At 43.4% G+C, this 14,411-nt stretch overlaps 1 protein-coding gene across 10 annotated transcripts in view; it reads right to left on the bottom strand.

The window, feature by feature from the left end:
- Nucleotides 1-6,299, bottom strand: part of MCTP1 (multiple C2 and transmembrane domain containing 1) — a 506,242-nt gene extending 499,943 nt beyond the window's left edge. For 2 of the 10 annotated variants that reach the window (XM_040622081.1, XM_040622088.1), the window contains exon 1: nucleotides 5,545-6,294. In XM_040622081.1, the coding sequence (XP_040478015.1) occupies nucleotides 5,545-6,264 (720 nt within the window). In that variant the 5' untranslated portion in view covers nucleotides 6,265-6,294. Of the gene's footprint in view, nucleotides 1-5,544 lie in introns of all 10 variants that reach the window. The other 8 variants (XM_040622085.1, XM_040622079.1, XM_040622087.1 and 5 more) reach the window with 7 other exon arrangements.
- Between the last annotated feature and the right edge of the window lie 8,112 nt (nucleotides 6,300-14,411).

Here is a 14,411-nt window from a genome sequence, read left to right as displayed (position 1 = left end):
CTCAAGAAGGCAGTATGCAGGACTTTTAAATCTTATTATATTGAAAATACAGGTGGTTTTTGCATTGCTTGCATTCAGACTGATGTTAAATACAAATATTTGGAAACATGAAGAAAATCATAGCCTGATATTCTGCTGAAAAAATAAATTCTCAGATAAGAAACCAGAAGGGGGAATGAAGCATGAGAGACTATGGACTCTGAGAAACAAACTGAGGGCCTCAGAAGGGAGTGGGGTTGGGGAATGGGATAGACCGGTGATGGGTAGTAAGGAGGGCACGTATTGCATGGTGCACTGGGTGCTATACGCAACTAATGAATCATCGAACTTTACATCGGAAATCGGGGATGTACTGTATGGTGACTGACATGATATAATAAAGAAAAGAAAAGAAAAGAAAAGAAAAGAAAAGAAAAGAAAAGAAAAGAAAGAAGGAAGGAAGGAAGGAAAGAAAGAAAGAAAGAGAGAAAGGAAAGAAAGGAAAGAAAGGAAAGAAAGGAAAGAAAGGAAAGAAAGAAGAAACGTCTTCATTGGAGGGGGAAACTATTTGCACAAAATCTTCAATTGTTGAGGGGTAGTAATCACTTTCCACATCTGATTTATAAAAAACAATGTAAGTTGGAAGAATGGTTGACAGTGACAAAGAAGGCAAATGGCACATAAAGTTAATCTTGCGGGGGAAAAAATGTTTGATTGTCAACGGCTTCAACAAATCAAAAATCACCAATAAAAACAGTAGAGATTATTTGGCAACAGAAAAAATGACATGAGGAAGGGTGTCTCATACCTTTCTATAATTAACTTTACAGAAATATCAACTTTATGCTTTATACAGATGCTATATGCAGATTTGCTTTATACCATGATTTTATGAAAAACAAAAAAGTTTATCTAAAGCAACTTCTAGCACAATATTTACTTCATTCACATTAATCAAACAAACAAAAAAGCCAGTATTCAAACAATAACTCTCCGTTACCAAGAGAAGGTTTTATTTAGGACTCTTAGCTTATTGCGGCAAGAAAATATATATCATATTTAGTAAGTTTTCCAGGAAAAAAAAGAAGTCAAAACCAAAAAGTTGCAGATTTCAAAAACATAATTTCTGTTTATCTAAAACATACAACTATGACACTGCAAATAGCTATGAATTAACAAAAAAATACACAACCCTAACTTCGGAATATGAAGAATTAATTCATCAATGCTTATAATATTATCTAGACATACTATTTACTCTTCGTCAACCTAGAGTTCACAAACATTTTGATAACCATCACAAGCCAAGAAACCACACTACATGTATTTCTGAGTAACAAAAGATATATTATAAACCTTTAATTTTGTAAAATCATCCTTTATTTCCAAATGACGGGGCAAAAGAAAAAAAGGAGAGTGGTTGTCCTATTATCTTTATGAATCTATTAATCCCATTTTCTCTCTCTAAATACTTATTTCACTTTTCCAGAATAATGTGCACACACTTGCCAAAAGTAATATAAGATTTTTTCATTACTCTGTGAAATAATGATGTCACCAGTACCACCTTGGTTAATCTCAGGCTACTTTTACCACCTATGCAAGTAAAATAATTTATATCTTAAATGAAGAGGACCGGCAAAGTTCCCCGTTAATTTTTTTCAGCCACCCACTTATTTGTAATGGTAGCAGTGGCAAAAATACACTGTTATACCATAATATACTAGCAATTGCTTGGGTTTATTGAGCTCCCATAATATTTACTTGATAACACTTCCATATATACGAGATTCATAGCTGCATTCAAATCTTCCAGATACACAGTATAGAACATAAAAGCCATAGGAAAATAATTCCACTCCAAAGTAAACCTGTCACTGTGCACTCTCTTCCTCTGCAATAAGCCGATGATCCCCATATTTTTTAGAATGCTATCACACATCAAACTTCATGCCTTGTTCCAAAATGCCCTAAGATCTCATCCTTCCTCTCTCACTTTGAAAAAGCTTTGAAAAGCTATTAACATTGCTTGTAGGGCTTGTTTTTGAGAGTATTTGTTTTTTGGTGATTTTAAGTCATTCACATTAGGAATTACATTTCTTTAAATTTGTGTCTTCCCCAAGACAAAGTTATGTTCTTTGAAGTAATATTAAAGACACTTGGAAAATAGCAAAAATTAACCCAAATCACATTTTTAAATCATTTCTGAAAACATAAACTTTCTCTAAAAGGTCAGATAATTAACCAACTTGCACTGCATGTATAGACTTCATCTTAGAAAATATTTTTCTACTTTTTGTTGGAGATTATAGATGTATTTTAGGAATTTTACCCAATGAATGACTATTCCTCTTACTATGTTTTGAAGCATTTCTATTATATCCTGAATAATGTAGCCACTTTTTTTTACAAAAAATTTTTTGCTTTTCTATGGAAGCAATTTTAACAACATGAATTTAAAAGAAAAAAACAATAAAAGTTTAACACTCATAAACTTTATGCTTTCGTTAAAGCCCTAAAAAATGGGACATATTCATTCTTCACTCTTTATCTTAAAATACTGGCTTCCTGATTCTAGCAAAATATAATTTTAGTAACTCATCAAGACAGAATACATAAAATTGGCATATTTTTGATATGCACACAAATTGAGAAAGCATCTTTCCCAACTGTGTTGCAGAAAATGAAATGCATCTGGTATGACAATATGGCCAAGCACGTGAACTAGAATCAGTGGGAAGAAATGGGTTTTTATTTTCTTTTTCTCAAAGCAGAACATTTTGAATAATGTACATGCCCCCAAAACAAAGCATTATTAACCCTGTTAAAGTGCTTTCAGAGGTCTATTGGGCTGAAGACCACAGGGTAGCAAGAGGTGGCTGGCAGGGGCCTGGGAGGCAGCATGCTTTGCTCAGTATTAATCATTGTAGGTCAGTGATTTCTCTCCCCCAGGAGTTCAAACTGATGTAGTTGCTTTTATTTATTTATTTTTTATTTTCTTGCTTTTGCTTTTGCTTTTGCTTAACACCTCCACCCAGAGTCGGAGTTTATGCACATATGTTGTTGTGGCCTCATGCTGAGCTGGAGGGGGGAAGTGGAGCGGTAGGGAGGTGTTGGAGAACATGGCTAATGCCAGGATCAAGCAGAGAGAGATAGAGACATTTGCGTTATTTTTGCAATGAATTTTCTTTCTTCTTTGAAAGAAAGTTCTTTTTATCTAGGCAATCTGAAGATGTATTCAATGCTCTTATTGTCTTTGTCTTTCATGTGTACCCATCTGGCTTGGTGAACAGCACAGGAATCTGCATATGCTACACTCTCCCTCCCCCAGCCCAAATATGTTCTGAGGCCAGGGGCTGGGAGAGCAAAGAAAGATCTCTGAGTGATGCAGGAAGCTTGCAAGGGTGCCACACAACTCAACCTATTCCTGGACGCCTCAGGGAGTCCTCTTCTAATTCCAGCTTCCAACTCTATTTCTTCCTCTTCCTCATCACAAGGTGAGCCAGCTGAGCTCTCGGAGTTGGGCAAAGGGGCCATGAGAGGACCAAGGAATCCTGCTTTTGCACTGGCAAGAGAGTGCTGCTGAAAGCCAGATTTGTGACTCCTAACAGAAAGCTGTCCACTCCTCAAGGAACTGACTCCATGAGCAGCAGACGCAGGGAACCAACAATGGAGCCTCTTCCTGGGACTGTGTGGCCTCAAACAAGCCCCTTGGGGCTACTGTTCTGCCTATACCCCACCTTTCACCTATTCTTTGAAAGGTATTTTAGCTTTGTTATTCCTTTTATGTCTTCACTGAAATGCTGGTTGCTTATAACAAAAAGCTTCTTTAGAACAATAGATGGTATGATGAATAATGTCACTTGTAAACATGATGTAATAGTTATGAAATAATGTATCACAGAGAAAAGAACAAATTAATATAGCTAGTACATCATGGAACTGATTCTAGGGAGTGGGGAAAACCCCCAGAATGTCTGTAAACTTGCAAGTGTAATCATAGGACTGGAGTCATCTCAGAAGCACAAGCAGCTCTGAAAGCTGTCAAAGGCAGATATAGTCACGTAAAAAGACTCTGAAGAATTTTAGTACAAAACCTCTGTCTGTCACTTATTAGCCATGTGACCCTAGAAAGGATATTTAATGTTTTGAGCATCAGTTTCCTAATCCATAAAATGTCAGCAAGAACGTCTGTCCTGTAGGGTTGTTGGGAGGATGGGATCCAGTAAGGATGTAAAGCATATGGTGAGGGCACACACGATGTTAGTTTAGTGTGCTCTCCAAAACAGGCTGAGGTCTTTGGTATGCAAAATTCATGGTTATTATTATTTAGACTCTTTGTCAATGTTATCAAGAGCTACTTTTCTCAGAATAACTAAAAACTTTTTCTAGAACATCAATAACATCCGGTTACCCACCCGTATTCTGGCTTGTTTTCTGAAACTACGCTAATTAGCTAATAATCCATAAAATTTTTCAATTGATAGCCCATCTATTCCTGTCTCTTGCTGTTGGAAACATGGCCTTACGTTTTTTTTTTTTTTTGTAGCTCAAATTTCAATCTAATTAAAGATTAACCTTTAAATTAACTAAAGATTAATTAACCAGAGTCAAAATAATGAGAATTTAAATAAGCTAAGATGTATTGGAAGAAAAGAGCTCTTTAGGTCACTGATAGACTGGAACTTTCAAACTGTTTGTTAGCATTAACACAATTTGTAAGTATTAAGAGCGCATCTGCTCTCCAAAACCCAGAGAGCAAAAGCAGCTGCTCAGTGGAACGCCTTAAGAATCCTACAAGTTCATTTTTACTTGGCTCTTGTTGGACCAAACTTAACTCTTGCCTGGATAAAGAGGCAACACGATGTACAAAAAGCAGCATAGTTAAAACGCAACCGCTTCAGATGACTATTACAACTTGGAAAAGGCCCTAGGACCGAATCTGACTAACTCGGCTGAGACGCTTACGCTGTCCACTTGTTGGGCAGCGATCTACTTGCAGCCGGAACTTTTAAGAAGGGAGTGCGAGAAAACAAGCGGACTCCTGCTTTAAGAGTTTCCCCAATAAACGGCCTCACGTTTGCCAATGATTCACCTCTCCGCATTGCTGTTCCTTCCCGCAAACCATCTGTTTCCAATGATGGCCCCTCTGCACCCTCATACACGGTTGTAATTTTTTTTTAAGTTGCTGGATTTGTTTTTCTTTAGAGAGGGTGAGACTTAGCTAAGACAGTTCTCCTAGGAGACCTCCAAAAAAAAAGTACCCATTTTATGTCTAACTTTATTCCTCTCCCTTTTGGCTACTATTAATACTTCAGTTTTCATTGGCAACGCATAAAGCTACCCAAACAGCTTCTCGTGGTAGGTGTTATTTCTACCAAAAGTTAACGTCAGGGTGCAAGTCAGAACTGTATCTTTACTGAGCAGGATCGGGAATGTTTTCTTTTCACTACTTGATTTACTAGGTAGCACCTCCACTCTCTGGCATCTCCCGCGTAGCGACCTCCCGAAGCCGGAGGCGTGTCCCGCGCACCTAGTCTCCCGCCACACGCACAGGTCGCTCACCTGACTGCTGCCGAGCTCCTCGCCTTTCTCCGGGGTCCGCGGCTGCACCGGGCTCTGAGCTGGCTCTGCGGAAGGCGGCGGCGGTTCCAGCAGCTGCTCCAGGCAAGCAGTGCCCGGCAGGGATGAACTCTTTTGATGGCACAAGTGCGCCTCGGGGCCCCGACGCCGTGCACCCTCATCTCGGGCGCGGTCCCCCCTCGCGGGCGGCTGGGGCGAGGAGGACAGGGAGGATGAGGCGGAGGACGAAGAGGGAGCCGAGTCCGGAGAGCGTCCGCCAGGAGGCGTTCCTCCCGCTGCTCCGGCGGTCGTCGCCGACCCCTTTCCCGCGGGGAGTAAATGCTCACGGATCCGGCGGCGCAGAGTGGACCCCTGCTCGGTTCTGCCGGCGCCGCCGGGCTCAAGAGGCTCCGGCGAGGAGCAGCACAGGTTGGGCTGGGAGGAGGAAAAGACGCGGTCCAGCACTTGCTTGCGCTTCTTGAAGCCGCTCCACCTGCTGCCCGCGCCACCCACGCCGGCCAGTGCGTCCCGCCTGCCCCTCGGGAGTGGCGGGGAGGGCGATGGGGTGTCCGCAGTGCGGCGCTCTGGGCCCCCTGCACGCCCGCCCCCGCCGCCCTTGCTCTTGCCCACCCCCAGCTGCAGGTTCTTCCAGAGCCGGGCCTGGAAGGAGGAGGACGCCGCTGCAGGCTCGGGCGACCCCGCCGTGGCTGCCCGGGGCTCCATCCTCCACCCCCTGCTCCTCCTCTCCACTCCTCCTCCTCCTCCACCTCCTCCTCCTTCTTCTTCTCCTCCGCCCTCTTCGGCTGCACCTCCTCCCGGAGCCCCGCGGTGGCGGCGGCGGCGGCGACGGGCGCAGCAGCAGAAGCCGGGAGTGCCCGGCGGCTTCAGGACAGCGCGGGGGAAAGCCGCCGCCGCCGCCGCCTCCAAGGCTCTTCGGCCGCCGGACTCCGGCGCCGCCTCTTCCTCCTGCACCTGCCGGGGTGGGCTGGTGCTGCCACCGAATCCTGGCCGCCGCGCCTGCAAAGTTTCTAGCTCCGAGCTCCGCAGCTCCAGTCCCCTGGAGTGCCCCAGGCCGCGCCCTGGCTCCCTCTCCTCGCTGGCTTTGGGCTGGAGAAGCTACGAGCGCCCGGCGGAGCGTGCGCGTCCAGCTGCGCCAGGGACCGCGCCCTGCGCCCTCAGGGCAGCACCTGTCAGCGGCGGGGGCGGCTGCCTCCCAACTGGGCGCGCGCGCGACTCACACAACAGGGCGGATCGGGCTGAAGACAGGCGCGACCAGCAGACCCGCGGGAGCACCCCGGGACCATCCTCCAGCTCCTGGGTGGGAAGGTGGGCAGGCAAGAGCCGGGTGGAGATGGGTAGGGACCCGAGCCAGGTTGCTCCCCAGGATCTGGCCACAGCTCCCCACGTAGCTCTCCTTGGGCCGACGGCTAGACGCGCGCGCCGGCTAGTGTCTGGGTCCAATGAAGTGAGCTAGAGAGAAGATTATGCGCCTTGGGTGCGTCCTGTGGGGCACAGAGAGTCCATATCGAGAAGTGAAACTGACCGAATTCTGGGGCTGAACACTGCTGCTCCCTCCCCGTTGTGTGCCCTGGATCCAACAAGAGAGTTTGATTTCTTCTGTCTTGACTTCATCCCATCCGCCCTCGTTGCTCTTTATTTGCATGTACACCGGTCGTTCTTTTTGTGCTCCAGGTCTAGAGGTTTCCGGAGTGTGACCGTAAAATAGCCAGCCCTAAAGTTGCGGGGAGTTTATGGTGAACGAAGACGTGGAGGATGTCCACTGCCTCTCACACCATCCCAAATGCGGAGAATCTTTTCATTCAAATGCATTTACTTCCTTTGCTTCATTGCAACGCAAATGGAAAAGGTCTCGTCTAGCTCTTTCAGAACTTGCTTCTCCCTAAATCTACTGATCCAAGGGTCTTCTGATTGTACAAGAGTGCTTCTTGAAAAGCAGGTGACACCATGTCCCTTCCCTCCTCCATTGTCCTCCACACCATTAAACGTGGAAAATGAGAGTTCCCTGGGCTTTGGCACTATACTGTCTGATTCCAGTCGCCTCTAGCTATCAGTATGCCCTCCAGGTCTTACCATCCTGGCTTTTTAGTCTTTTTTTTTTTTTTTTTACCTTTATAACAAATACTTAACACATATTTATTGAGCACCGACTCTGTGCCAAGCAATATGATAGGCTGTGAGGATGAAGCTGTGAACAAGGCAAACAGGGCCCCAACCTCATGGAGCTCACCTACCAGTAGGAGAGCCAAACTGTAAACAGAATTTCTAAAAGGAAAAGTCCCGTGGAGAAAATAAAACAGGGTACCATAACAGACTGGCTATGGAGGTAGGATTGCCAGATAAACTGCAGGACACCCAGTTAAGTTTAAACTGCAGATAATTTTTTAGCATCGGTATGTCCCAGATATTGTACATGACACACTAAAATACCATTTGTTGCTTCTCTGATATTCAAGCTCAACCGGTGTTTTGTATTTTTTATTTGCTAAATCTGACAACCCCATACAAAGGGTTTTTGGTTGTTGTTTTTTCTTAAACCAAAAGTCTACTGAGAAACTAAAGTTTGAGGTGAGACTTAATGAGGACAAAGAGATAGTTCCTGAAAGATCTGATTACAGCATTCCAGGCAGAAGGAACGGCAGATGCAAGGGCCCCAAGGCAGGAAGCAGGTTGGTTAGGCATGTTCAAGGACAGATGGAGACCCAGGCCATATAGAGTGGAGCAAGGTTTGAAAGAGTAAGAGATGGAGTGGAGAAATGGACAGGGTCCTGGTGGGATGGGTCCCATAACCACAGTAAGAATTTGAAGTTCCTGTAAATGAAATGGGGAGCCATTAGAGAGATTTTAAACAGGAGAGTAACATGATGTGATTAACTAATACCTACCTGCCCCAAAGGGCTGTTTTAAGAATTAAGTGAAAAAGGACTTAGGCCTGAGGCTTTTCTACACAAGACAATCAAGTTTAAAGTACCATGACCACAAAAAATTACCTCAGTACGGAACTACCATGATAGTCCAAAAAGAACTGAAATATACAGGTCTTTCTTCTCTCACACAGAAAAATTATTTTGTTACTGATATTTCTAAGACATGGTAAACCAAAGCATAGAGAAAATAAGAAATGTAGAACTGCCATAAACAAGTAAGAAGAAATGACCACCACTTCTTACCAAAACTCTTTATAAATATGTCAGTTTGTCAGATTTATATGACACGGATCTGTGGACCCATGGAGATAACTCCATACAATTCAGACTTATATTCATATAGTCTTAATGATGCAGTTAATTGACTTTTGTAGTTTAATATTTTCATTTTTCTCCTCCACCTAATTTTGCCTTGAAAATACTAACTGAGATTTTGGGTTCTGGGCTCTATGATCCATCCCAAGTAACACTTATCCATCAATGTGAATTCATTTATACAACTTGAATATGTACGTGTATGTAACTTGCATATGTAACTTTTCCTAAATATCTAAAGTGGATTATAAGATGAAAGGCTGTCCTACAAATTTTGCATTATATAAAGTTGTACACAATATACCCAATGTCTTATTATATTTAAGAAAAGATACTTATAAAAACGACAACACAGGGGGAAAAGGGAATGGTACACAGTGATCGCTGAGAAGTGAAGAATCACTTCTGGCCTGACTGATCAAGGAAGATTTCTTGCTGGAGGCATCATCTGAGCTAAGATCTATTGCAGGCGACAGAGTATACCAAGAAGATAGATAGCCACCCATCAGGGAAAGCAAAATTCATGGCACGTAGCTTTTCTTTTTATTATAATTTACTAACCATCTTAAATATTGATAGAGCATCTGTTGCTTGAATTAATAGGAAATTAATAGATGCATCACACACTGACATACAGGAGGTTGGGAAGGGGATGGGTAAGGTAATATTTCAGCACAAACCCAAAGGAAGTGAGGGAGGGACCCAAGCAGTGAATCTGAAGAATTTTTCCAGGAAAAGGGAACATTAAATGTGAAGAGACTGAGGCAGGAACTGGCTCAGACTTAGATATGACAAAGACAGCAGAGTAGCAGAACAGAGAAAGCAAGAGGAGAGGGGGAGGGGAAGAAATCGCAGAGATGTCTAAGAGCCAGGTCCCGTAGGATTCTGCAGGCAACAGTGGAGACTCTGGATTTGGGTGGATGGGAAGCCACTAGGGGGCTTTGAGGAGAGTTTCCTTATTACCTAATTTGCATTTCAAAAGATTCACTCAGTCTTTTTGTTGACAATAAAGTAGAGGAAGGGAATGGGTGGAAACAGAATTTTGTTTTGTTTTGTTTTGTTTAAGATTTTATTTATTTATTGACACAGAACACAAGCAGGGGGATGTGGCAGGCAGAGGGAGAAACGGGCTCCCGCTGAGCAGAAAGCCCAAAGTGGTGTTCCATCCCAGGACTCTGGGATCACGACCTGAGCCGAAGGCAGACCCTTAACTGACTGAGCCACCAGGTGTCCTGGAAACAAAGTTTAGATAGGAGCTATCACTCACTATAATACCCGAGGGACAAGGGTAGCTTTGAGCTTTAGCTGAGGAGTGATGAGAGTGGTTAAATTCTAGATTCACGATGTTTGCAGGTTAGAAGCAACAGGACTAGGCAAGTCTAGATATGGAGTACTCAAACACTGGCTAAATGGTTTGCATCACTATCTGTAATTCTCATAGCAACCCTATTTTGTAGATGTGGGAACCAAGTCTGAGGCATGTGACATGATCTTGCAAGGTCACACATTGAGTAGTGAGAAGATCCCAGGTCTAGGGATTCCAAAGCCACAAACCTTCTTTAGTTTTAAAATGTACACATAAGTAAAGAGAATAAAATAATTGAAAGAGGCTTCAAAAGATGCACCAATCCATGTCCTTGCCTTGCGTGAGCAACAAGACTGTCTTGGACAGAACCACAACCTCCACTTGATGAGATCAAGGACATAAATGCAAGCATAAGGACAACATTTGGGGGACTAATTGAGTTAAAGGCCAACTAAATGGCACTTAACGAGCCCTCTCATCAGTAGAGCTCTGGCTGCTGTCCCAGCCAGCTCCCAGCCCTGGGCCAGATGCCTTCATGGCCTCATTTCCTCTATCAGTCTCTAAAATGGGGATAATATCGTCTATTGGCCTGACCCACCTCACAAGGATCCAATTAAAAGCCAACGTAGGCAGTGTTTTTGATGAGTAAAGCCTGTCTACAACAGAGATGATTGCATCACTTTGTAACCAAAAAGAAGAAAAACTACCAGACTGACTCGTTTCAACTTACATGGAAAAACCCTGCCTGTGTGGAGAGAAGCGCTGTGACCCTTTTAAAAGCAAGTCATCACAGTTTCACATGTTGACTATACAGTCAGCTCAACAGAATAAAGCCCTGTTCAGGTGTGAACTAGTTTGGGCCTTTTTCTTCCCTGCAAGTTTTCTCAACAGTTCTCAAATGCAGTTTAAGTAATTTCAGAGAAGCTATTTCTATTAACTTTGTTTAACCTAAGCCACCTCCTATTTTCTTCTTAACCAGAGTGTTAAAAATTCTAGGGTCCTAGACCAAGATGTGCTCTGGAATGTCTACGTTGAAAAGGCATAGGATTTTTCCTATGTCATGTAGCCCGAATGGGGGAGAGGGGAGGTTTAAGCCGTTTTTGCATATTTTTTCAATCAATTGTCCTTATAAAAGAAGGAGTTAAGTGGAGATTTGGGGAGAGAAAAGCCTTCCGCTGCCCACCTCTCAATGCCAATTCTACATTGCACAAAGTCACAAGACATGGGCTTTTGCCTGGTGTTGTACCTAAGTGCTCTGTAACCACAGGCAGCCCATAGAGCCTCAGTTTTTCACTTGTAAAATGAAGAAATTGAACTAGTTTCCCTCCAAGGTCCTTTTCAGCTTAAAAGTTATGTAAGATTCTGAAACAATTCTCCAGTGTAGGATATAATCCATCTACTCATGCCAGGTCTGATGTCCTACTTTCACCGGTATATGCAAAAGCAGGTATTACTGGATGTGCATGTAAATAACCCCCTTTGAATATATACCATTTCACAGAAGCTCCGAGGGCCCTATTCCTATCCCTCGGGCCTCAGCACTTCACGGTGGGTATCTGATCTCTCTACTACACCTTCCTCAAGTGCCTGGAATAGTCCTAAACCAGTAAGTTCCAGGAGATGATGTATAGATATTTTGAGCTCCCTCAGAGAGGGGGTTGGGTTAGGATAACTCAGAGGGAGAGATTCTATCTTTTTCCTAGTTCCAGTGCCCTTGGTGCCATTTGGGTTGATAACACACACTTTCTGAGCTTCCTTCTCTTCCTGTCTCACACATCTCCTCCCCTAACACTGCACCCTGCATGTCACAAATAAACTGCTTGTGTTTGAGTCCGTGTTGCTAAGTTGGCTTCTGGGGGAACCCAAACGAAAACACATGCAATGGACATTTCAATCTTTAGCTAATGAGGTCCCCGATTTGACCATTCAATGAAAATAAAAGTAATGTTCTCCAGCAAGATTCCTTTGGGCCATACAATTCTCTTACAGGGGACTATAAATACAAAGTGTATCCCCCAGCCTACAGTCTATACCCTGAAAGGGAGACCCCTTGAGAACCAGAGTTTTCATCTATGATTTACCTCCTAGTGTAGACGATACCCTGGAAGATCAGTCTCAAGTGATCATGGTCATTTCATCCCTTTTGTCAGATCTGTAACCAATCCTGGAAGCGCTAAGGGTACATTACTTAGGACTGGATTCCACTATGAGTAACACATATACCTTCAACATGTTCAAGTCTGTCTTAACTGAAGAGAACAAACTGATGGTTGCCAGAAGGGAGGTGGGTGGGGGGATGGGTTAAAGAGGTGACGGGGATTAACGAGAGCACTTATGATGAGCACCGGGTATTGTAGGGACGTGTTGAATCACTAAATTCTACACTCAAAACTAATAATACAGCTCGTATGTTAACTAGCTGAAATTTAAATAAAAGCTTACAAGAATAAAAATGTTGAAGAAGTTGGGAGGTTGTCACTCAGATTGAGTACGGCACTCCTATCTTGTTGCTCCACTACACAGGCCCACGATTCTCAAAGTCACTCATGCTTCACCGTCATCAGTGGAACTCCAGTCATTACATTCACCTTCCAGCAGACAGGAGAAAAGAGTAAGGAAGAGTCTGCCCCCACGTTTAAAGTTCCTTCCCAACTCTTCTTATATCCCAGGGCTTAGAACTCAGGTACAGGGCCATGTCTAGCCGTAAAATCTTTATTCTGGGCAGTCATGTGTCCAGCTAAGAAATCTGGGGTTTCATTATTGAGGAAGAAGGGGCAGGTGGATATTGGGGGACAACAAGCAGACTCTGACACAGAGGAGTAGTCATTTGAGGGGCTCCTTCACTCATAAAGAAAGGGCACAAAATGAATGATCTCTTTTCTTTATCCACATGTTTTGATGTTTGGTGTGATGTCTGGAACTGCTGTCCCCATCTCCTTCTGAACCTGAGGATGAAGTGAACCCCAGCATTGGCAGAGGAGAGACAAACAACCTCAGTTCTGGATGTCATTGTGCTACACAATCAGTCAATCCTTGAGGCCTTCCTTAACTCTGATCCTTGCCTTATGTAGTTATCTATATATTAATTATTAAGTAGGAAATTAATTTTTCTAGATTTTTAGCCAGTTTTAGTTTTGTATTGCTCTCATAACAAACAGAACTGCTTAAAACAAATATTCATTTATTGTCTCACAATGTCTGTGGCTCAGACATCTGAGCACAGCATGGCTCCGTGGTTCCTCTACTTCAGGTCCCACAAAACTGAAATCAAAGTGTTGGAGGGGCTGTGCTCCTTTCTGAAGACTCTGGAAAAGAATTAATTTTTCAACTCATTCAGATTGTTGGCCGGATTAAGTTCTGTGTCCTTGCAGGGCTGAGATCCCTGTTTCCTTGCCAGCTGTCCACAGGAACTGGGGCGAGGAGTCATATTTAGCTTCTAAAGACTGCCTGCGTCCCTTGGCTCCTGGCCCTCTTCCTCATCTTCAAAGCCAACAATGGCAGACTAGGTCCTTCTCACATATGAGATCTCAACCACCTCCCCTTCTGTCTCACCTCTCTTACTAACTCTTCTGTTGGCTTCTAGTTTTAGGAGCTCATGTGATCACACTGGAAACTCAGTTACACCTACAAAGTCCCTTCACAGCTATACCTCTACTAGTAACTGATTGAATAACCGGAGGCCAGGAATCTTTGGGAAGACATCGTTAGAATTCTAGTTACCACAAGTTTCCTAGAACCCAACGTGTCTTGATTGGCACATTCTCATTGTAGACTAGAAGAACAAAATACATCTCCCCAGGTTGCCTCATTCACAGTAGGGCATTAGAGGAATTGGCTCCATGTTACAAAGAATTGAGACACATCAATAGTCACTAATGGTAAGAGCACTGAGAGCTAAACAGGGCAGAACTTTCCTCTTCACTGTGTTATTTCAAATCTGGTCGTTCTGCTAATGAGAATCACACTGCTCCCCTATTTTCACCTAACATCATGCTTTCCCAGGTTGCAATCAGTTTTGGGTACATTTCAAATCTAATCCCATAACTCACACATTTTTCTCTGAGCTAAAAGGGTTATTTAAAAAATTCACATTATTGATTTCAAACCATTGCCTAAAAATTGAGCTGCCTTTCTGGCAAGCTCTGTCTTAAAAATGCCTGCTTAGGGAATACATGAGCAAGAACTAGTTAGAAAAAACTTTTGTAGAGTTTTATTCTGAGTGAACCTTCTGTCTGAATCCCATCGGGGAAGTAGGCAAAGGAAGGAAAGAGGGAGTATCTAAATGTGTACAATCATCCTTGGAA

Source organism: Ursus maritimus, unplaced genomic scaffold (genome assembly GCF_017311325.1).
Source record: "Ursus maritimus isolate PB19 unplaced genomic scaffold, ASM1731132v1 scaffold_5, whole genome shotgun sequence".
Taxonomy (NCBI): domain Eukaryota; kingdom Metazoa; phylum Chordata; class Mammalia; order Carnivora; family Ursidae; genus Ursus; species Ursus maritimus.
This window is presented reverse-complemented; position numbering and strand designations above follow the sequence as displayed.